This window comes from Tamandua tetradactyla, chromosome 6, assembly GCF_023851605.1.
Source record: "Tamandua tetradactyla isolate mTamTet1 chromosome 6, mTamTet1.pri, whole genome shotgun sequence".
Classification (NCBI taxonomy): domain Eukaryota; kingdom Metazoa; phylum Chordata; class Mammalia; order Pilosa; family Myrmecophagidae; genus Tamandua; species Tamandua tetradactyla.
Window position 1 is genome coordinate 108,969,851 of NC_135332.1, and position 26,075 is coordinate 108,995,925.

Genomic DNA, 26,075 nt, shown 5'->3' on the forward strand with positions numbered 1-26,075 from the left:
AGGAATTCATAATTTGACTTGATTTCTGTATTATTGAAATTAATTTCAGAGTAATACATGGACAGGATATTGATTAGAAATAATGAGCATTATTTTTTAAGTACTTAAGTGTGTTCATTTAAGTTAAAGAAGGATTCTGAATCAGAACTCTAAACTTGGGAAATTACAGTTCTCTCTCCCTACCCTGTCTTCCACCACCCTCAATCACCACACAGTGTAAGAATATAACTCAGTTTAGCTTTAACACATGATGGCACAGGAAAGGGCTGCAGGACAGTTCAAACCAGTCTTGCAGGTAGAGAAAGGAGAGAACCTAGAATTGGCGCCAAATAGGTAGAAATAACTTGAATGGGTAACGGCCAGGGTTACTGAAATGTAAAGTGCAGTCGAAAGTGGGGACCTTTGAAGGGAAATTTGAATTAGTTAGACTATCCGGATCCTCTGGAGTATCCAATCAGTGGAGAAACAGGGGAGGGACCTGTGTGCTAAGTTTAGGAAATAAATACTACTGCGTTCAGTTGCCTGGGGCACTAGCCACCATTTTTAGGCTGCGTGTCTGTTCTTGCAAGATCATTAATAAATTCTTTTCTCCTCCACAATTGGGTGAGCATTTATTCTCTTTCAGGTGTGGCTTTCTTTCTAATAGTAGGAGATGAATTTCCTTTTAACTTGAAGGAATAAAATATAATTGAAAATCAGGTTCTCTCTATAAATTTCACATATCATGCAAAATTTTTCTTTAAAGTGATTCAGATTTATTTTTTATTTTATAGAGCAAAAACATTTATATATTAGTTTTGGACTTATTTTTGGAAAATTAAGCCCACACATATTACAAAAATATTACACTACAGAGTCCCTGCACAACAACATGAAAGCACTACAAGTCAGAAAGCTTTAATTGAAGAAGGCAACTATTAAAACTCAGGTGAATATGAAATCTAAAACGTGGGCATAGAATCTGCTTTCTTATTTTCTCTTTCATAATTCCTCTGAAAAATAAAACAGAAAAAGAGATAAAACTTCATAAACAACTTCCAAATCTTCAGGTGAAATTGAAAGCATTCCTTACAGAGCACACAGGCACAGAATCTTTGTTTTATATAAGCTTGTATTGAAAATAAACCAAAATATCCATTACATTTGTGCATCTGATAGTTACAAATTGTAATGTACATTATAGATCCATGCATCTACATATATATGCACATAAACTAGCTATATTTACTTAACAATGAGATTGCCCCTGTAGAGTAAATGACACCATAAATGTTCAACTATTTTGAATGGTTGCTATTCCCATTTTATGGTTAGTGATGTGTCTTCATTGTTTTGAAAATGTAGACAAGTGGAGTTGCATCCTCTACAGTAAGCACTAATCAATATTTTATGCATGGACAAAAACAGTTATAAAAGCATTCTATGTATCCCAACCGTGGTGGTAAAGAGAAATAACAGCCATGACTTGCTAAAAAGTCGTGTAAAATAGCTGCCTTTCAATTGATGACATTTTTGCTTCTGAAGTTCTGGATTATTATTTTTAATATGGAGAATTTATATATATACAGGAAGCATGTGATACCTATTTGTCAAGATTCATAGACCAACAAGATTCTGTTTATGTAATAAAGCCTGTAATTTATAAGATACCAAATAACAATGCAAGCTTACGATTACCAAAGATTTATTCATGCTAAAACATTTATATTTATGCTTTTTGATTGTTTTTGATTCTAGTATTTCTATTTCCATTTTAAGTATTTGATTGCTTAAACTTAAGCTTTCTGTCCAGTAGTGTCTTGAGAAATTTTTAAACTATATTTTTTACTTTTTAATATATACTTTTTTACTTTATCCATGGTCTACATTCTAGATGTTTAGAGAATCCAAACATTTTGGGGTGTATGTGACGTTGAACTACTTATTTTAAAATAGGTAAACCTACTGGGGACTAAAATTAAAGGTAAAATTCAAGGTAAATAACTGCAAAACCTATTAAGGATGTCTGCTTTCAAATAGTAGCACTGTGCTAGGTTCTATATAGGGAAGACATTTATACTCTGACATTTACAGCATGAAACACTACAGACATTGCACACAAGGGCAAAATGAGTACACTAAAAACCATGCAAAACAAGTAAATCATAAAACAGTAGAGATAAACAACTAATAAAGGTTTCTTAAATAAGTTTTTGTTCTAAATTTTGTTTTGGGTAGTTAGTTTCTAAAACCAATCAGTTGGAGAACGGAGGCTTTCCTGAACTGAGCAAAAGTGAGAAGGTAACAGAGATCTTAGATATTCAGATATAAAAAAATCCAAGAACTAAGTCAGTGATTCTTAACCATGCCTACATATCGGTTTCAATTTAGAGCTCTCACAGAATACCTATGTCCAAACCCAGACGCTCTGCTTCAATTTTCTGGAGTGAGTGGGAACACAGATAATGCTATTTAAAAATATGCAGGTAAGTCTAATGTGCAGACAGGGTTGAGACCCACCTAAGAAGAAGCAAGGATCGAGTGCAAGGATCACAACAAGCAGATGGTTATTTACAAGTTTCAAGATCTTTCAGGGAAATTACCTCATATGTGCTAAGATAAAATTATTAGTGACTACATATTAAAACTGAGCACATTCTCATTTTCGTTAATTCTAAATGGCCCTAAAATAAAACTAATTCAGTTGCCTTCCTAATCTACTAGGAATTTAAGGTTAGTAATATAAGAGATTCAACAACGGATCAATCCAGGCAAAGTTTTATTTTACCCAGAGGAGTTTCATCTATTAAAAATCAGTCCTTTCACCCCTACTCTGGATTTCACTTGCGCTTCTAAACCTCATTCTGTATTCACTGAACTTTCTCTTTATCATCTCTATTGGATCCATCCCACTAATATTTAACCATTTCAGTCTCTCTCAACTTAAAACACCTACCCTTGGCTCCTCCACTGTCATCCTTGCCCACTTTTCTGTTCTTCCTATGTCTCCTAGCCCACTGTCCAATATCAATGCAGTTGCTCACTTAGAATCCCAGGAGGCCCGCTTGACTATTCATTACCTGTTACACCTCACAGCGAAACACCAAGTTCTTCTGAGACCCTGCCTAAAAAGATCTTTCAAACATATCCACCTCTCTCCATGTCCAAGCTACCAATGCTTTCTCATGGCACAGTTGGTAACAGCCTTGTAATTTGGTATCCTCACATCCATGCTCTCAAGCTGCACCCTGAGTCATCTCGGGCAAGTTACCTATCCCTGTGCTTCAATTTGTTTCATTTGTAAAACTGAGATTTTACAGACTTCATAGAATTGTCATGAAAATGAAATGAATAATAGACTAAAACACATAGCAATTGCACAGCATAATAAATAGTAGCTATTATTTACTTATTAACATGCAAATCCTTAATAGCATTTGAGCTACTTATATTAGGAAAGGATATACTACAAATTCAGGGACTAAACCAAAGGGCCTACAAAGTCTAGCTTCCACCAACATTCTAGTCTTAGATACATCAACATACCAGGCTCACTTCTCTGGGCCTTGGCAACGCTGTTCGTTTTGACTGGGATGCTCTATCTTGCCTCACTTGGCCAACTCCTTCGGGATATAGCTTAAAATTTAATTCCTCTAGAAGCCTTCACTGATCCCCCTGGTCCCTAACCCCACACCAATAACATGAAGTCTCCCTACTGTTGTGACTCCCCACTCTGCTGCACTACTTTCTGGCACATCACCCTTGTAATGATCTGTTCCATAGCCTTCCTTCCCACCAGACTGTGAACTCCAGGAGGGAACATGTTTATAATTCTACCAATTAGCACCACGAATGGAACAATATAGGTTTTCAAATATTTGATAACTAACTTTAATGATGTAACTGAAAAATATCCTTAAGAGTTAAACTCAAATTGAAGCCCATGACTCCCTTCACTATTAGCTGGTAATTATTAACAATACTCTATCCCTGTCTTCCTTGAGATTCACAACCAGAAAGGCTATACCATAATAAAGAATAAGAAAGTACCATCATTTTTTACTTCTAATATAACTTTTGTGGAGGTGACAAAATACCTGCCTGGCCTAATTTGCTAAAACAACACTAGTGATAGTATACTGAAGGAAAAAAAACTGATTTGATTTCCCATGTCACTAATGCTCTATGATCAGGTAATATATAAAAAAATTTATCTCATTACCTTATATCTATCTCCCTACAATTGCTACTAGCTGTTCAATCACAGGATGAGAAAGGACTCCCACAGATTGTCTCTCTTGGAGAGAGTTTTATTAATATATATCTTCTTCCATAAAAATAAATAATAAAGATAAAGACCAGTAGTCCTTTAACAAGCACTATAAATGTCTTTACCCAGAAGTGTTTTTAGAGATTGTTTTCTGTCCTTAAGCTAGTTTTCTGCCAAATCAAAAGCCTTTTCCCCACATGGATGTGTCTTGCTTTAATTTCACCCTAAATTCATGTGGATCTAATTTTTTTAAAAAGACCTTAAATTGCCTGGAGGGATTTGATACATCAAAACAACAAAAGAAAGTTAAAGCTGAAGTATAAATACTCATGCCAAAACAACAAAATGTTTGCTTAATAAATCCTGGCTTTTACATAAAATTTTCTTAAAGCAGTGCACTTTTTCTCTTAACTTCTGCATTCAGAGGTAATTATCCCTTTTCTCTTTCAAGTTTATCTCCTGAAATTGATTCTTGCCTTCTGGCTTAACTCTCATAGTCCACCTTAAGATCTTCATCATACATTTGTTTTAACCCTTTTTTTTCCCTCATTTATTGGTGAGATCAGTATTGCTCATTTTCCATGCATTTCATCTTTATCCATCCTCTTTTATCCTCTACAATTTTGAATTTATTCTACACCATTTTCTCACTTTCTCTGTCTTTCAATTAATTTATCTCAAGCTAAACTCTTTTATCTTTTTTTCTATGAATCAATCACATTACTTTTTCCCCTGCAAGAATATCTTGATTGTCCAATTTTTCTACCTCTGAATAACTGGAATACTTCAATTTTCCAACGATCACAAACTGAGTATTATTTTTAGTGTCTTAATGCAACTATCCTCCCACCTGAAAGATTTCAACATGAGAAAATATGCATTTACATTTTCACATAAAACTCCTTACTATAAGGGAACGTTTAGAAGACCTCAGAGTCATTAAGGGCTGGAATGAAACCTCAGGATGAATGCTGGTTGTCTGGAAAGCCATCAGCAATGAGGAGGCTTGTGGGGATAAGGCTTCAATTTGGGCTTGGGAAGACCGGGAACACTGCGAAGGGGAAAGCACAAGCTTCAAAAGTGATCTTTGCAGTCACAATCCACAAACTAGCATATGTAGGAAGGAACAGACAAAATGGGATACCTCAGAGGTCAAATGTACAGCAAACTGTTAAAGTGCTGAAGGAATTCAAAGGAATGGGAAATATTTGGCAAGGGCCAAAACTTTATGGGAAGGCTTCCCTGGACCATTGTGATGAGTAAAAGAGGTAACAAATGTAAAGGAGCCAGCACAGAGCCAGGAACAAGTAAATGCTCAGTTAATATTGAATGTTATTCAGGAGCTAGTGCAGTAATCCAGGTGGTGCAATAAGGTTCAGACAAGAGCAGTAGAACCAAAACATCTAATACCCAGTCTCCCAACACAGAAATGCTTCTATAATTGCTTTTTCACCACAACTCATTCAGTAGAGACTGCAAATGTTTGGCACATAGCATAATCTAGGTATTGTGGCAAACACTAAGAAAACATTAGAAACCCTTCCTCCCCTTATGCATTTTAAGATCTCAATAACAAATACACTCACAGAAAGTAAACGATCACAAATAACAGGTACCAAAAGAGAATAAGTACAATAGGAACCAAGAGAAAAAAGAGATCTGGGTTGTAAGAGTAATCACTGAGGTATGATAGATTTACACAGGAAGTACTGGGAAATATTGTTATATGAAAAGGGTAAATGCAAAACAACCCTAATTTTGTTTAATATGTGAATTACAAACATTCGTATTAAAAAATGTTAGCATTCTGATAAATCAGAAAAACCAACAACCCAAATAAAACTTGAAGAAAGGACAGTGACAGTTCACAGAAAAAAAATATCCAGTTATTAAATAAAAATAAAGTTCACTCTCAAGAGATGCCGATTAAAACCATAAAGAATCATTTTGTTTTAGATGGCAAAGGACTAAACGAGATAAAACAGAGTTGGAGAGGCTGAGGGGAATCAGGAACTCTTATACATTTGTTGTGAAAGCATAAATTGGAATAATTCCTATGGAAGCAGGAACTGTCAAAATTAGAAACACACCATTTGACCCAGCAATTCCACATCTAGGAATCCATCCTACAGATACTATATACTTAAATAGCACTATTTGTAAAAGCAAAAGATTACAGTCAATGCATAATACATTATGGAATGCTAATTAATACAACGAACTACTCTGAAGCTATGAAAGATGAAAGCTGCTTTATACACAGATATAGAGCAGTATTTAAGATACCTTATGTATAAAAGCAAGATACAGGACGTTATACTACGACTTGTGTGGGGGGAAAATATGAAAGAGTTGTTAAATGCATAGAATATCTCTGGATGAGCACAAAGAATTTGTAATAGTGGCTGTCCCTGGACAGGGTAACCAGGTAAACAGTTTAAAGGGAGACTTACTCCTCACTGGGAATCGATTTTGAACATGTTACAAAATTTAAAGTCTATACTTCTTACTGTTAAAAAAAAAAACTAAAACAAAAAACACAAATGAGAACAAAAGAAAATATTCTGTTACCTACACTGTCTATATTGTGAGATGATGGGTGACTTTTCCTTTAAGTATTTCTGTAATATACTATGCTTATTTTCATAATAAAATATTTTTAAAACAATGAGTGGAATGGAAGAAATTCCAGATAAGAACGAATACAAGCAAAGATCTAGGCAGTAGGATGACTACTGAATATTTAGATTATAATAAATACACAAAACTAAATAAAGCAGACTGTGACAGTGAGATTTCCAACAGCGTACCTCACATATAGAAAGTTTGTAATAAAGCTTACAGAATATATGAAAGACTAGGTTGGGACTAAACTTTCAGGGCATTTTTGATGATAAACAAAGGAGTTCAAACTTTAATTCACATGCCTTTGTCGACATTGAGCAGAAAGTGATAAAACATATTTTTAAGTTCTGACAGAACAGAATGGACCTAGGATTAGCCTATTTCTGGCCCACAGACATATTATAGCTGACCCACATAACATAAGGGTCTGGAACAGCTCCCAAACCCAGCAGTTTTGGCAAAATGGGCCTGCATTCTTCACAGCCAACAACCTCTCTTTACACAGGTTATAGGCCCTCCTCCATATGTTTTCCTATGTTGTTGCCTAACTTTTCTGATCTCCATCCACAATGAATTTTTGACTACTAGGCAGCTACCTGAAGTCACCTCAAATGATGTAGGCCAAAGGATGGTGGGGAAAACAGACAGGAACAGTAGTGGACATAAGATACAGGCTGCTTTGTGACAGTTCAGTCTTGGGAGCAAGGCCAGCTGGATTTGAATCCTGCCTTTGCCACTTACTGGTTGTGTTTGCTGGGACTTCATCTCTCCCCATCTCATTTTCCCGAATATGTAAAATGGGGATAAAATAATGGTAACTACCTCACAGTTAAGGATTAAATGGGAAAATGTCTGTGAAGCATTTGGCACAGTGCTAACATGGAGTTTAAGTCTTGTTAAATTTATTGCATTACTACCATGACCTTGGTTCTATTAGAAATAAAGTTTCACAGCCTTTTTACATTTAACAGACACAGCAAAGGAAAGGGGAGTTGTCAGAGTGTCAAACGTCTAGTAACGATGATTCCATCTTATACTTGTCAATTTCTAATTTTCAAAGAACTTATGATTTCATTGGAACCTAACAATGACTCCACAGAGTAGAGGAATTCTCTCCATTTTACTAAGGAAGAAAAAGCTCTGAAATTAAATTACTTGCCTAAAATCACAAAGCTAGAGAGCTATATAATAAGAAATTAAAACCACTATTGCATATATATTTAAATATATGAAATATTCTTCTATAACAATTCTGTATGAATTAGGGCATTATAAATTAATCTTGACTTCATTTATTGGAGCAAATGTTATGCCCCTCACACACAAACACACACACAACACACACAGCTGTTAAAAAATAAAAACTAAATTACACAATAAAAGGAAGGATTTGTTAAATATTAACTAGAAAGTAAAAAACATATCCAGAAAAAAGCACAATTTGATACTTTTTTTACTTGCCCACCAAGTGAAAAAGTACCTTCCATTTACTTTTACTGATTCAAAAAAAAAAAAAGTGCTTGATCTTATAAAAAACATTCAAGCACTTACTATAAGCCAGGTAGAACCACAATGTTAATGGTGAAGAAAACTCTCTGTTCTCAAAGAGCTTAACAGGGAAATTTATCTGTAAATGGGCATTTCAACACAATGTGAAAAATGCTACAAGGAATATATATACATGAGTAGCTAATAGCTAATCCAATTTTGGGAAGAAGGAGGTGCAGTGCTAGGAAGGACATGAATGGGAATTGGGTAATGCAATGATGGGTAACTAGAAGGATGTGCCAGGTAGTGTGTATATAAACAAGTATAAGAGCTATCAACAATGGTTATACCACAGTAATACAATATCCATTCAATTTTAATTTTTACTTTTTATTATTTTACAATATATTTCAAAAAACATTTGCCTTAACTGCTCTATAAGACCTGCAATAAAAGAACACTTAGAATTAGAACACACAAATACCAAATTGTAATACCTCTTGTACTCTGCCATTATTACCAAAGGGATGTAGTTTTTAAAATAAGCAGATGTGTGGCAGTGCAAAATAAAATACAAACTTGTTAGAACAGAAAATTTTACACTAATGGCGATAAAAAGGAGGTGGTTTTGTTTTCTGTTTTCAATACATCTGGTTCTGGCAGCAAGTTTTATTATGCATTTAAAGCAATATGTGCCCCTGAAAGTTTATATTTTCAGCTTGTGCGTATCACCTGAATCAGAGCCTAGGCACATGAAAAGTATAAACAAACACCTGGTCTACAAGTATGCTTCTCAATCAATACCCCTCCTTCTAGAAGCTCACCATGTTAGTGAACTCGAGACTGTCATTGGTGATGGTATTTTTTTTTTTTTTTTTTTTTTTTTTTTTTAAAGACAGAGAGAAGGAAGGAAGGATAGAAGGAAGGAAGGAAGGAAGAAAGGGAAACATCTTTAAACATTTTCTTGTTTTATTGTACTTTGTTTTTCCGTTTTTTGTTACATGGGCTCGGGCCGGGAATCGAACCGAGGTCCTCCGGCATAGCAGGCAAGCACTTTGCCCGCTGAGCCACCGCGGCCCGCCCTGGTGATGGTATTTTTACAATAATTTTTCCCCAGTATACTCAATGCTTTTAATCTTCTTTAAAAGAAAAGCAATGAAAATATAAAGAAACCCTGGAGGGTTCAATTTTCACTTCACATTCACCAAGTAGTAAAAATAGCAGCTCTACAGGTTGATGAAAAAGAATTTCAATTTCTTTTAGTTTTTAATCATACTAATATTCAAATTTACCTGGACTTCAAAAAAAAAAGATTTTAGGGCCAAGTATTTCAGAAATTTAATAAAGCACTGCATACATGGAATTAGTTCTTATCTACCAAAAAATATTTGTTTGTTTATTTATCTTGCCTTCACTGAAGTTCTTTTTTTTCTGGCTAGACACGAAAATCAAGATTCAGTGACTAATGTTGGCTTTATTTTTTTTATAAGCAATAACTTGGGTCTTCTTCATTCAATACCAATGCAGCATTTTCATAATAAATTCACAAAAGGCATAAGAGGAAACTGAATAAATAGGCTTTTGCCAGGCAAATAATGTTTTGAGGTTAGATTCTAGCAAAGTAGTACTGTGGCATCACAGGCATCCAATTTGTTTTCTTTTTTCAAGTTTGTCAGTTCTTTACTTTTATTATTTCTTCTAACTGAGGATAGTATGTAATCACAAAGTAAGTCCTAGAGACTATTTACAGCTGCACACAATTTAATGAAGGATTTAATTCTCAAGAGCTGATATAAACCAAACTGAATGGCAGTCAACTAGAACCACATTTGGTCATATTCAAATAAAGAGTCTCAAAAGCACTTTGCTAACACACATGCCTCCTTCTCAACTGATTTTATGATACTCTTATTAAAATATGATACTCTTATAAATCAGATTGCAAAGCTTTTGTGTAGTTGTATTTTAGGGGACTACTATGTTCAAATGAATAAATTTTAATTTACAAAATGTCATTAGTAATGTCCTTTCTATAAACATGGTTGGCAAAATAAAAAAAGGCACAAAAGGAGGGTAATGAGAAATGTTTCTTTCTGACTTTCAATGAAGAGTACCACACCAAAATCTTTCATGAAGCAGAAAAAAAAAAAAGTTCAGTAATCCATGCACAACTTGAGCTAAAAAGAATTCTCTTCAGAAAGTTCCTGAGGCTTAAGAAAATTAGTTTCCTTAATCACATGCTTTATGTAAAATAAAATGTAAATCTGCAAATAAATGTTTGATTTTAACAGTGGGCCGATAAGGGGAAAAAAAACAACACAAGTGAGGCAACAAAACAAAGAAAAACAAAACCAAAAATACCTTTATAAACAAACAATTCCACCTACAATTCTGTCATTTTTACCACTTAGTGGGGTAAAATGTCCAATAAAATGTAAAATGCAGCATACGCAATCATGTAATCAAAAAACTTCATGATAACTTATTGCAAATTGCACTTGACAGTTCACCATAACATTGGAAAACTGGCCCCTTGTTGGTTCAGACAGTCCTCGAGCCCCAAATTTAAGTCACCAGTAAAATGATCTGGACAAAAAGTTTGCAGCTGTGCTCAACCAGCTAGCTCCACCTTCTGGGTGTGAGCCAACCCGGGACACTGCTTTATCTTGTTCCTTCGTGGGACTCTCATCCTCAGGCAGGTAGTCTGGCAGGTCTGTGTTTTGTTCTACTTCCACAGGAGTATCTTGGAATGGGACCAGCATCTGATACCAGAAGATATTAAGAATCACTACAAAATCAACCTAATGTGACAAATGTATATTTATGCCATAATTTAAAGGTCAACTTTACTCCTATTGTGCCATGTTTATTCTCAGTGACTATAGTACTTTACAAATTATAGTTTTATATGAAGGTAAGCCCGATTTCTGAGTTCTGTTTAAGCTCAGAAAGAGAGAACTGCAAATGAAAACCTCAGATGCTGATCTCCTGAGGCTCTAGATGTAAATGTATAACCTCCATTTCCTTAAAGATGACTCAAGATGGTGTCTGGCCACTGTGGGCCACTGAACTGCCATTGAGCCTATTCTCTGTGGAAACCTAAATGAGCTAAATGCATATAGATTCTCAATCACAAAGTGAATGGAAATAGTAGGAACAATCAAAGATCCTCACCATATTACTTGCCTATAGTTGGACCTTATTTTCTGACTGATACAACTAGTTAAGGTCTGAAAGACAGAATTTTAAAACCAATACAAGAATATCACGTGCCCTTATCTCTATATAAAATCTGTAACATCCCTCCACTGATATAAAAAAGTTCTCTTCACAAGAGCAGACTCTGGAATCCAAAGATGTCTCTATATTTCTAAAATAATTATTGACATGACTAATAGTTTTTATATATTTGCAAAACTCTTATGCTAGAAATACTGGCAATCTGCTTTATAAATGATAATCAAAAGAGTTGGGTAAAAAAACAAACAAAAAAAAGTTGGTTATAATGAAAATTAAAGTAAACTTTTACCTCTTCTCCACTCTCACTTTTCACAACTTGTTGTGCTTTCATAACCTTGGTTGATGCTATTGCTGATGCCAAAGCCTAGGCCAGGATAAAAAGGAAACATTTAAAAAATTGATATGTTCACCTGTATCCTCAAATATACGTAGCCAATTAATATACTAACCTCTGCTTTCAAATCTGAACGGATACGCACCACACATCTCTGAACAGCCATTTGAAAAGTAAAGCTTATAACTCCTTTAATTTTTAATAAGGCCTCTTCACATAGATTTCGCCGAGACTGAAAAAATAAAAGCAAATTGTTATTAAAAATAGGTAAAATAATAAAATAATAATAAAAATACTCAAATCACACTGAACTAGTCATATTTGTTTAGGGTTAGGGTTACAAATCTTCCTATTTCAGTTGTACCACCTATGTGTAGACATAAAAAGGGCTTATTCAAGCTTATTAAATTTTACAAGATCAAAAGAATAATAATTTCTATTAAATTTTCTTCTCTAACTTCATCACTAATATTTAGGTTTGTTTTTTGGAGTGCATGGGCTGGGAATCAAGGTATTATTTAGTTTTAATAATTTTTATCAGAAAGAAGTTCGCCACCGTGTCCTCTCTCTCTAAGCCAACTTGGCAGGTGAATTCACTATCCTCCTTCTTACATGGGACATGACTCCCAGAGGTGTGGATCTCCCTGATAATGGGGTACTTAACTCTCAGGGGTGAGCTGGGATCTGGCATCATGGGATTGAGAAAGGCTTCTTGACCAAAAGGGGGAAAAGAGAACTGAGACAAACTAAAGTTTCAGTGGCTAAGAGATTTCAACAGATTCAAGAGGTTATCCTGGAAGATACTCTTACACATTATATAGATATAACTTTTTAATTTAAGGTATGTTGGAGTGGCTAGAGGGAAATACCTGAAACTGCGGAACTGTGTTCCAGTAGCATTGATTCTTGAAGAAGACTGTATAACTATATAGCTTTTACAATGTGGCTGTGGGGTTATGAAAACCTTGTGTCTGATGCTCCTTTTATCCAGGGTATGAATAGATGAGTAAAAAAAAAAAAAAAGGATAAATAGGTAACAGGTGGAGATAAAGGGTAAAAACTGGGTAGACTGACATACTAGGGGTCAATGAGAGGGAGTGGTAAGAGGTATGGGATGTATGAGCTTTTTTCTTTGTATTTCTTTTTCCAGAGTGATGCAAACATTGTAAAAATGATCATGGTAAAGAACGCATAACTATGTGATGATATTGTGAGCCACTGATTGTGTAATATGGTTGAACTGCATGTGTGGATATTTCTCAGTAAAAATTTTAAAAAAGAAAAAGAAAGAAGTTAGCCAATGTTAAGCTACATTGTACAGCAAACAGAATGAGATATGATAGAGATGGTGGTGAGAGATGCTCCTGGGTTCCGTCCCCCAACAAGAAAAAATTGGTAGAACCATTTTTAAAAAAAGCACTGGAAAATAGTTACAGGATGCAGTAACTAAGTGGGAGTTGATTCAAGAAAAAAAAAAGCAACAGAAAATCAGTAGGAAAACGTCACGATGTATTTGTTGGCCCTTTCCTCATTCCCTCCTGGTTCTGGAGGAAGCATTGTAATCTTTTTGGACCTATGGAAATGTAAGTATCTCTGTACTAATTTGGCTGGGAGCAATCTGAAGACTACATGAGGATACTCATCTCTGCCCAGTCCCAGAATCTGCACAGGATGTCAGGCAAGGCAACTAAAATACTCTAAGAAAACACTCAAATACGCGTGCCTGGGGCAAGGATTACTGCTTTTAAGACATACAATAGAGTATTCAGGCCTGGAAGAAAGAATGAATTCCTCTGTCATAGTACTACTTGGATACACACAAGCTTAAGGAGGAGAATCTTCAGAGACTAAACTCGAGAGTTAACATTAAAATATTAAAATGTTCAGTGTGCAACAAAAATTTATAAGACATAAAAAGAGGCAGGAAACAGATGAGTCTAGCCCTGGCATCATGGGGTCAACAACAACTTACTAAAAGGGGGAAAAGAAATGCAACAAAATAACATACCGGTGACAGAGAGTTTAGATATAGTTGAAAGGCTATTCTGGAGTCTACTCTTATGCAAGCTCCAGCTGGACATTGCTAATTGCCACGGTTTGACAACCCCCTAAAGAATTTCTGTTAACCCTAAAGAATGCCTAGGACTCTGAGATTCTACAAAAGTTTCCTGCACTAAGATTACTTTCCAGAAACCTACAACCTCTAAATGGCTCCTAGGCCAGATAACTCCTGAAACCCCAATGGGCCAGCCTCTCCAAGACCACTGACTAGTTCCATTCCTCCATTCCACACTGCTGATACCCCTTCCCAACATGAAAAAGTAGGAATGGGTGTGATGTTTGAATATGTGGTGGACCCCAGAAAAGCCATGTCCTTTAATCCTCATTCAATATTGCTGGCTGGGAACATTTTGATTGTTCCCATAGAGATGACTCACCCAACTGTGGGTGGTAATTTTGATCAGATAGCCCTCATGGAGTTGTGACTCCACCTATCAATCTTTAAAAGAGGAAACATTTTGAGAGAGCCCCCCTTTTGGAGCCAGAAGAAAGCCACAGCAGAATGCTAGAGAAACACCAAGCAGAGTGTCCACCAGCCAGCGACCTTTGAAGAGGAAGAAGGAGAATGCCCTTGGAGGAGCTTCCTGAAACAGGAAGCTGGCACAGAAAGCTAGCAGACTGTTGCAACGTTTGCCACGTGCCTTCCCAGTTGAGAGAGAAATGCTGAATTCATCAGCCTTTCTTGAGTGAAGGTAGCCTCTGATGGTGCCTTGGATTGGACATTTTTATAGAACTGCTTTAACTCGGAGATTTCACAGCCTTAGAATTGTAAACTTTAACTTAGTAAATTCCCCTTATATAAAAGCTATTCCAGGGCAGCACAACGGTAGCTCAGTGATAGAATTCTCACCTGCCATGCCAGGGTTGACTCCCGGAGCCTGCCCATGTCAAAAAAAAACAAAAAAACAAAAAAAAACTATTCCGTTTCTGGTATATTGCATTCTGGCAGCTAGCAAACTAGAACAATGGGCATAGCCCAAATAACCCCAAAGAGTGGGAGAAGGATCAAAGGAGAAGGAGTTATATAACTGAGAAGACAGGATTTAACAACTGAGCATAACTGCTAAATCATTATATTGATATTTCTTTTAGTCTCCAGTGTCTTGGTATAGCTAGAAGGAAAAACCTGAAATTGTGGAATTGTACCCCATATGAAACTCTGGAATCTGTTCTATAACTACCTGTTAGGATATATGTTGAAATTAATTGCTTTTTTGGATATATATTTCACAATAAAAAATATTACCAAAACAAAGCAGGAAGCAATGGCTCAAAGGAACAAAATAATATGTCTAAAACCATCAAAGAAGAAGCCCACACTTTTAACATACCGGAAAAAGACTTTAAAAAACTGTCTTAATGGGGACTTCCTGGAAGATGGCGGCTTAGTAAGACGCGCGGATCTTAGTTTCTTCTCCAGGACAGCTACTAGGGGAGTAGAAACGATACAGAAAGCACCCAAAGCCACAACAGAGATAAAAAAGACAGCGTACCCCATCCTGGAATGGCTGGCTGGCTGAGAGAAGCAGCTCGGGTGACATCGCCGAGGCGTGTGGGCCTCACCGGGCGGGGCGGGAAGCGGCCGGAGTTACTCCCTTCCCCCTTCCCGGGCCGGCTGGGAGAATTGGAGAGGCGGTCCCCTGAAACCAAGGCGGCTGGCGCCCACACCACGCGCAGCTCCCCGGAACAACTGAGAGAATTGGATCGGAAATCCCCAGGCCGCGGAGAACGGTGACGGGTGGGGGAGGCCCCTTCCAAACCCGTGACTCCCGGGGAACATGCACTCTCTCGGGCGGGCCGCTGCCGCTGGCGCCCTCCCGCCACGCTTGTTGCCCAGGGCCGACTAGGAAATTCAGACGGGCTCTTTCCCGGGCTGCGGCGACCAGCAACCCTCCCTGCGTTTGGACCCCAGGCCGGCTCAAGCCGCATCGGCTAGCGAACCCCCCGGACGGCGAGAGTTTTCCAAAGTTTAAGGTCCCACAGCACCTTTTACTGGTGGGACCCGCAGACAAACGTGTGCCACGAGCGCCACCTACTGGGCAGGATAAGAAAAACAGAACCCAGAGATTTCACAGAAAAATCTTCCAAACTTTTGGATCCAATACCCAGGGAAATCTGTCTAAATGCGCAGACGCCAACAGAAGATAACAGATCACGCTCAAATAATTGAAAATATGGCCCAGTCAAAGGAACAAACCAATAGTTCAAATGAGATACAGGAGCTGAGACAACTAATGCTAAATATACGAACAGAAATGGAAAACCTCTTCAAAAACGAAATCGATAAATTGAGGGAGGACATGAAGAAGACATGGGTTGAACATAAAGAAGAAATAGAAAAACTGAAAAAACAAATCACAGAACTTATGGAAGTGAAGGACAAAGTAGAAAAGATAGAAAAAACAATGGATACCTACAATGATAGATTCAAAGAGACAGAAGATAGAATTAGTGATTTGGAGGATGGAACATCTGAATTCCAAAAACAAACAGAAACTATCGGGAAAAGAATGGAAAAATTTGAACAGGGTATCAGGGAACTCAAGGACAATATGAACCGCACAAATATACGTGTTGTGGGTGTCCCAGAAGGAGAAGAGAAGGGAAAAGGAGGAGAAAAACTAATGGAAGAAATTTTCACTGAAAATTTCCCAACTCTTATGAAAGACCTAAAATTACACATCCAAGAAGTGCAGCGCACCCCAAAGAGATTAGACCCAAATAGGCGTTCTCCAAGACACTTACTAGTTAGAATGTCAGAGGTCAAAGAGAAAGAGAGGATCTTGAAAGCAGCAAGAGAAAAACAATCATCACATACAAGGGAAACCCAATAAGACTATGTGTAGATTTCTCAGCAGAAACCATGGAGGCTAGAAGACAGTGGGATGATATATTTAAATTACTAAAAGAGAAAAACTGCCAACCAAGACTCCTATATCCAGCAAAATTGTCCTTCAAAAATGAGGGAGAAATTAAAACATTCTCAGACAAAAAGTCACTGAGAGAATTTGTGACCAAGAGACCAGCTCTGCAAGAAATACTAAAGGGAGCACTAGAGTCAGATATGAAAAGACAGAAGAGAGAGGTATGGAGAAGAGTGTAGAAAGAAGGAAAGTCAGATATGATATATATAATACAAAAGGCAAAATGGTAGAGGAAAATATTATCCAAACAATAATAACACTAAATGTTAATGGACTGAATTCCCCAATCAAAAGACATAGACTGGCAGAATGGATTAAAAAACAGGATCCTTCTATATGCTGTCTACAGGAAACACATCTTAGTCCCAAAGATAAACATAGGTTGAAAGTGAAAGGTTGGGAAAAGATATTTCATGCAAATAACAACCAGAAAAGAGCAGGAGTGGCTATACTAATATCCAACAAGTTAGACTTCAAATGTAAAACAGTTAAAAGAGACAAAGAAGGACACTATCTACTAATAAAAGGAACAATTAAACAAGAAGACATAACAATCATAAATATTTATGCACTGAACCAGAATGCCCCAAAATACGTGAGGAATACACTGCAAACACTGAAAAGGGAAATAGACACAAATACCATAATAGTTGGAGACTTCAATTCCCCACTCTCATCAATGGACAGAACATCTAGACAGAGGATCAATAAAGAAATAGAGAATCTGAATATTACTATAAAGGAGCTAGACTTAACAGACATTTATAGGACATTACATCCCACAACAGCAGGATACACCTTTTTCTCAAGTGCTCATGGATCATTCTCAAAGATAGACCATATGCTGGGTCACAAAGCAAGTCTTAACAAATTTAAAAAGATTGAAATCATACACAACACTTTCTCGGATCATAAAGGAATGAAGTTGGAAATCAATAATAGGCGGAATGCCAGAAAATTCACAAATACCTGGAGGCTCAACAACACACTCTTAAACAACGAGTGGGTCAAAGAAGAAATTGCAAGAGAAATTAGTAAATACCTCGAGGCAAATGAAAATGAAAACACAACATATCAAAACTTATGGGATGCAGCAAAGGCAGTGCTAAGAGGGAAATTTATTGCCCTAAATGCCTATATCAGAAAAGAAGAAAAGGCAAAAATGCAGGAATTAACTGTTCAATTGGAAGAACTGGAGAAAGAACAGCAAACTAATCCCAAAGCAAGCAAAAGGAAAGAAATAACAAAGATCAGAGCAGAAATAAATGAAATTGAAAATATGAAAACAGTAGAGAAAATCAATAAGACCAGAAGTTGGTTCTATGAGAAAATCAATAAGATTGATGGGCCCCTATCAAGATTGACAAAAAGAAGAAGAAAGAGGATGCAAATAAATAAGATCAGAAATGGAAGAGGAGACATAACTACTGACCTCACAGAAATAAAGGCGGTAATAACAGGATACTATGAACAACTTTACGCTAATAAACACAACAATTTAAATGAAATGGACGGGTTCCTGGAAAGACATGAACAACCAACTTTGACTCAAGAAGACATTGATGACCTCAACAAACCAATCACAAGTAAAGAAATTGAATTAGTCATTCAAAAGCTTCCTAAAAAGAAAAGTCCAGGACCAGATGGCTTCACATGTGAATTCTACCAAACGTTCCAGAAAGAATTAGTACCAATTCTTCTCAAACTCTTCAAAAAAATCAAAGTGGAGGGAAAACTGCCTAATTCATTCTATGAAGCCAACATCACCCTCATACCAAAACCAGGCAAAGATATTACAAAAAAAGAAAACTACAGACCAATCTCTCTAATGAATACAGATGCAAAAATCCTCAATAAAATTCTAGCAAATCGTATCCAACAACACATTAAAAGAATTATACATCATGACCAAGTAGGATTCATCCCAGGTATGCAAGGATGGTTCAACATAAGAAAATCAATTAATGTAATACACCATATCAACAAATCAAAGCAGAAAAATCACATGATCATCTCAATTGATGCAGAGAAGGCATTCGACAAGATTCAACATTCTTTCCTGTTGAAAACACTTCAAAAGATAGGAATACAAGGGAACTTCCTTAAAATGATAGAGGGAATATATGAAAAACCCACAGCTAATATCATCCTCAATGGGGAAAAATTGAAAACTTTGCCCCTAAGATCAGGAACAAGACAAGGATGTCCACTATCACCACTATTATTCAACATTGTGTTGGAGGTTCTAGCCAGAGCAATTAGACAAGAAAAAGAAATACAAGGCATCAAAATTGGAAAGGAAGAGGTAAAACTATCACTGTTTGCAGACGATATGATACTATATGTCGAAAACCCGGAAAAATCCACAACAAAACTACTAGAGCTAATAAATGAGTACAGCAAAGTAGCAGGTTACAAGACCAACATTCAAAAATCTGTAGCATTTCTATACACTAGTAATGAACAAGCTGAGGGGGAAATCAAGAAACAAATCCCATTTACAATCGCAACTAAAAGAATAAAATACCTACGAACAAATTTAACTAAAGAGACAAAAAACCTATATAAAGAAAACTACAAAAAACTGCTAAAAGAAATCACAGAAGACCTAAATAGATGGAAGGGCATACCGTGTTCATGGATTGGAAGACTAAATATAGTTAAGATGTCAATCCTACCTAAATTGATTTACAGATTCAATGCAATACCAATCAAAATCCCAACAACTTATTTTTCAGAAATAGAAAAACCAATAAGCAAATTTATCTGGAAGGGCAGGGTGCCCCGAATTGCTAAAAACATCTTGAGGAAAAAAAACGAAGCTGGAGGTCTCGCGCTGCCTGACTTTAAGGCATATTATGAAGCCACAGTGGTCAAAACAGCATGGTATTGGCATAAAGATAGATATATCGACCAATGGAATCGAATAGAGTGCTCAGATATAGACCCTCTCATCTATGGACATTTGATCTTTGATAAGGCAGTCAAGCCAACTCACCTGGGACAGAGCAGTCTCTTCAATAAATGGTGCCTAGAGAACTGGATATCCAGATGCAAAAGAATGAAAGAAGACCCATCTCTCACACCCTATACAAAAGTTAATTCAAAATGGATCAAAGATCTAAACATTAGGTCTAAGACCATAAAACAGATAGAGGAAAATGTTGGGAGATATCTTATGGATCTTACAACTGGAGGCGGTTTTATGGACCTTAAACCTAAAGCAAGAGCACTGAAGAAGGAAATAAATAAATGGGAACTCCTCAAAATTAAACACTTTTGTGCATCAAAGAACTTCATCAAGAAAGTAGAAAGACAGCCTTCACAATGGGAGACAATATTTGGAAATGATATATCAGATAAAGGTCTAGTATCCAGAATTTATAAAGAGATTGTTCATCTCAACAACAAAAAGACAGCCAACCCAATTACAAAATGGGAAAAAGACTTGAACAGACACCTATCAGAAGAGGAAATACAAATGGCCAAAAGGCACATGAAGAGATGCTCAATGTCCCTGGCCATTAGAGAAATGCAAATCAAAACCACAATGAGATATCATCTCACACCCACCAGAATGGCCATTATCAACAAAACAGAAAATGACAAGTGCTGGAGAGGATGCGGAGAAAGAGGCACACTTATCCACTGTTGGTGGGAATGTCAAATGGTGCAACCACTGTGGAAGGCAGTTTGGCGGTTCCTCAAAAAGCTGAATATAGAATTGCCATACGACCCAGCAATACCATTGCTGGGAATATACTCAAAGGACTTAAGGGCAAAGACACAAACGGACATTTGCACACCAATGTTTATAGCAGCGTTATTTACAATTGCAAAGAGATGGAAACAGCCGAAATCCCGATCAACAGAAGAGTGGCTAAACAAACTGTGGTATATACATACGATGGAATACTATGCAGCTTTAAGACAGGATAAACTTATGAAGCATGTAATAACATGGATGGACCTAGAGAACATTATGCTGAGTGAGTCTAGCCAAAAACTAAAGGACAAATACTGTATGGTCCCACTGATGTGAACAGACATTCGAGAATAAATTTGGAATATGTCCTTGATAACAGAGTCTAGCAGGAGGTAGAAACAGGGTAAGATAATGGCCAATTGGAGTTGAAGGGATACAGACGGTGTAACAGGACTAGATACAAAAACTCAAAAATGGACAGCACAATAATACCTAATCGTAAAGTAATCATGTTAAAACACTGAATGAAGCTGCATTTGAGCTATAGGTTTTTGTTTTGTTTTGTTTTGTTTTGATTTTACTATTATTACTTTTATTTTTTTCTCTATATTAACATTCTATATCTTTTTCGGTTATGTTGCTAGTTCTTCTAAACCAATGCATATGTACTAAGAAATGATGATCATGCATCTATGTGATGATGTTAAGAATTAATGATTGCATATGTAGAATGGTATGATCTCTAAATGTTGGGTTAATTTCTTTTTTTCCGTTAATTAAAAAAAAAAAAAAAAGAGAAGGGATAATTGGAGCTGAAGGGATACAGACTGTACAACGGGACTGGATATAAAAACTCAGAAATGGACAGCACAATACTACCCAACTGTAATGCAATTATGTTAAAACACTGAATGAAGCTGCATGTGAGGTATAGGTTTTTTGTTTTTGTTTTTGTTTTTGTTTTTGTTTTTTTCTTTCTATTATTGTTTTAATTCTTATTCTGTTGTCTTTTTATTTCTTTTTCTAAATCGATGCAAATGTACTAAGAAATGATGAATATGCAACTATGTGATGTTATTAAGAACTACTGATTGTACATGTAGATTGGAATGATTTCTAATTGTTTTGTTAATTCTTTTTTTAATTAATAAAAAAAAAACTGTCTTAAATAGGATCAAAATGCTAAAGGAAAACACCAAGACTTAAATGAAATTGAAAAAAAAAAAAAACCAATATATGAACAAAATGAGAATTTCAATGAAGAGACAGAAATCATAAAAGGAACCAAACAGAAATATGGAGCCAAAAAGCACAACAACTGAACTAAAAAATCCCTTAAAGAAGCTCAACAGCACATGTAAGCAGAGAGAAGAAAGAAATCAGTGAAGCTAAAGACAGGACAACTGAGATCATCTAGTCTGAACGGCAGAAAGAAAAAAGAATTAAGAAATGTGAACAGAGGGCAAGCCATGGTGGCTCAGCAGGCAGAGTTCTCACATGCCATGACCTGGGTTTGATTCCGGGTGCCTGCCCATGCCAAAAAAAAAGGAACATAAACAGAGCCAAAAACCAGACCTGTGGGACACCATGAAGCATATGAATACATGTATTATGGGAGCCCCATTCAGAGAGAGAGAAAATTGCAGAAAGGACTTTGAGAGAAAAAACGGCAGAAAACTTTACAAATCTAACAAAAGATACTCAAGGAGCTCAATGAAACGCAAACAGGAGAAAGTCAAAGAGAACAAGCCCAGACACACAACACTCAAACTGTCAAATGCCAAGGACAAGAAGAGCGTTCTGAAAGCTGCAACAGAAAAGCAATGTGTTATGTACAAGGGTGCCCCAATAAGATTAAATATCAATTTCTCATCAGAAACAATGGAAGAAGGAAGTGGTATGAAATATTTAAAGTCCTGAAAGAAAACAACTGCCAGCCAGGAATTTTATATCTGATGAAACTGTGTTTCAAAAGTGAGGGGGATACCCTGTTTACATAGGAAATGACTCCCAGGGGTGTGGACCTTCCTGGCAACATGGGACAGAAATCCTAGAATGAGCTGAGACTCAGCATCAAGAGATTGAGAAAAATCCTAGAATGAGCTGAAACTCAGCATCAAGGGATTGAGAAACCTTCTCGACCAAAAGGGGGGAAGAGTGAAATGAGACAAAATGTCAATGGCTGAGAGATTCCAAACAGAGTGGAGAGGTTATCCTGGAGGTTATTTTTACGCATTGAGTAGATATCACCTTGTTATTCAAGATGTAATGGAGAGGCTGGAGGGAACTGCCTGAAAATGTAGAGCTGTGTTCCAATAGCCATGTTTCTTGAGGACGACTGAATAATGATACAGCTTTCACAATGTGACTGTGTGACTGTGAAAACCTTGTGTCTGATGCTCCTTTTATCTACCTTGTCAACAAACAAGTAGAACATATGGCATAAAAATAAATAATAGGGGAAACAAATGTTAAAATAAATTTAGTTTGAAATGCTAGTGATAAATGAAAGCGAGGGGTAAGGGGTATGGTAGGTATAATTTTTTTTTTCTGTTTTCGTTTTAATTACTTTTCTATTGTCTTTTATTTCTTTTTCTGAATGGATGCAAATGTTCTAAGAAATGATGAATTTGCAACTAAGTGACGATATTGTAAATTACTGATTATCTATGTTAATGTCGTATTTCGTTTGTTAAATTTTTTTAATTAATAAATAAATTTTTTTTAAAAAGTGAGGGGGATAAAGAGAGGGATGGAAAGACCAATGATAATGGTGGAGTTATACAGTGAAGATAGAATTTAACAAATGAATATGAATGCTGAATCATTAACTTGATATTTCTTTTAGTCTCCAGTATCTTAGAGTAGCTAGAAGCAAAAACCTAAAATTGTGGAATTATAACCCTGTCAAACTCTGAAATATGTTCTACAACTAATTGTAGTGCTGTGCTTTGAAATTTATACCTTTTTTGTGTATATGTTATTTTTCACAAAAAAAAAAAGAAGGAAAAAGTCAATTGTGATGATAAAAAAAAAATTAAGCCCTTTGGCCTCCTATATTCTGAAGCAGCTAGAAGGAAAAATCTGAGAGGATCATAGTAGCTCATGACAAACTCTGGAATCTGTCCTGTAACTACTTGTTGAAGAGTGCTTTGAAAACTATTGCTTTTTTTTTTCTTTATTTTGTATATATGTTATACTATACAATAAAAAAGTTCAAATAAAAAAGTGAGGGGGAAATTAAAACAGTCTCATAAATAAAAGCTGAGGGAGTTCGTCACTACTAGGCCTGCCCTATAAGCAAAGTCAAAGGGAATTCTTCAGACTGAAAGCAAAGGACACTAAACAGTAGACAGAATTGGCATAAAGAAATAAAGGCCTCTGGTAAAGGTAACCATATGGATAATTTTTTTGCCAGTACTACCATACTGTATTCTGTGGTACGTAACTTGATATTTTACTTCTTACAGAATCTACAATGCAAATTTGAAAAAGTGATGACAAATCAATAGTTCCAGGAAGATAGCAGAACAGATGGATCAAGTTCAACCCTGCTTGAAGGAACAACTAGAGAAGTGACAGAAAAAATGGCCAGGAGAGCTATTCCAGGTTGTAAATGAACTGGGAGAGTCTTCTATACCACATAGGGAGGCCCTAGTAGAAAAGGCACAACTGAGATGCAGAGAACCATCTGCAGGGAAGGGGAGAAGGAATTAAGCCAAGCCACATTCCTTGAACGTGCTACGATCATACCCTCACACGTGCTGCCTATGACCCACAATGTCCCCTCAACCCCACACACCTGAACCCTGTCACCTGCCTACCCCCCAACAAAGCACACCTGCCCTGACTGCGGCCCCATACCCACATCCTGCTCATGCTCGCAAGCCTGTACCAGCCCGACACATCTCTCCCACACTAGGGCACAGTCTCGCCCTGCCCCTCCTAAGACTCACATACCTCTGTCCAGCCCCCTGACTCCCACATCCCTCTCCCTGGCCCCTGCAGGCAGTCCCTGCACATCTGGCAGGTATTCCCTCACACTCGCACCCAGCCCATACAGTCGCACAACCCTTCCTGGCCTGTCCTGAGCTCTGTGCATGCACACATCAGCATCCAGTCCTCAGACATCTGCACGTGCCCACGCATGTCACACCATACCTCCTCTGCTCTGGGCAAGCGCTGACCTGCTCATCTAGGCCACACACACCCTCAGCCCACACAGGCAACTAGCCCCTAAACCCATGCACTGGCACAGCCACATTTCCTCCCTGCTGGGTACCCATGCATCTGTGCACTGAATTCTTGACTTCTGCATCCCAACCCCCACCCTGCATATGTACACAACCTTGCTGTACCCCATGGCACAACTGCCCTTCTCCTACACCTGGCAGGTGCTCTCGAGTGCATCTGTGCCACACAGCCTTCAGCTAGCAAAAGCAAGCACTCCTAATGCAACCCCCCCATACCTACAGATCTGCACCAGAGGCCCATCCACCCATCATCTCCCACCCAAACACACATCCCACAACCTCCGCAACCTGTGCCCCACCCCTATTCACTTGTGCCTGTTCTTCCTTGCTACGCTGGATCCATTCCCCTAGGCAAGAACACACCCGATACTTGCCCTCCCTGTGCCAGGACTTCTGTGCCCTGTACCCCACATGACGTCCACGACCCACACACTTCATGCACCCACCCACATCCTGCCCATGTACCCAGCATATCCACTCAGCCCCCCAACAGCCTCCTGTAGTGCCCTACATCTGCGTCCCCAAAGCTGCACCCTGCTCCTGCACTCCAAGGCCTGGCTGAGTTGCAACTCACCCCCACAGTCCTGGCACTGCACCTCTATAACCCCGTGACCTGCACCCCATGCTCACAGGCAACGGTGTAGAGTCTTTGACCTGTGCATATGTCTGCACTGCAGCCAGTCACTGCACTGCTGTCCCCCTCCCCACGCCCTGCATCCTGCTCCATACCTGTCCAGAAAATACAAAGCTTTAGGCCACTGAAGGAAATAAACTTCCAGAGTAACACTATCAAGACATTTACATGCTGCAAAGACAACAGAAGATCACTAACCATATGATGATGCAGACAGATACAGTCCACTCCAATGACCAAATTTAAACATTGAACAAGACACAGACTGTGGAACACCTAATCAAAGATATATACATAAAGCTCTACTAAATAAAACCAGAGGGATGGCTGCTGACATAAACGAGATCAAGAAGACACTAGAAAAGCATAAAGAGGAATTTGAAAGAATAAATAGAAAAACAGTAGATATCACAGAGATTAAAGATGCTGTATAGAAAATGAAAAATATACTAGAGAGACACAACAGCAGATCTGAAGAGGCAGAAGGAAGAATAAGTGAACTAGAAAACAGGACAACTGATTTCAAGTGCACAAAAGAGAAAGGATAAAAAAGATGGGAAA

The 26,075-nt window shown here is 37.4% G+C and overlaps 1 protein-coding gene across 3 annotated transcripts in view; it reads right to left on the bottom strand.

Annotated features, from left to right (window-relative positions):
- Positions 1-406: 406 nt before the first annotated feature.
- Positions 407-26,075, bottom strand: part of ARMC1 (armadillo repeat containing 1) — a 92,201-nt gene continuing 66,532 nt past the window's right edge. For 2 of the 3 annotated variants that reach the window (XM_077166881.1, XM_077166882.1), the window contains 3 exons: positions 12,052-12,168; positions 11,892-11,966; positions 408-11,124 (listed from right to left, as the gene is read on the bottom strand). In XM_077166881.1, the coding sequence (XP_077022996.1) occupies positions 10,933-11,124; positions 11,892-11,966; positions 12,052-12,168 (384 nt within the window). In that variant the 3' untranslated portion in view covers positions 408-10,932. Of the gene's footprint in view, positions 11,125-11,891; positions 11,967-12,051; positions 12,169-26,075 lie in introns of all 3 variants that reach the window. The other variant, XM_077166884.1, reaches the window with a different exon arrangement.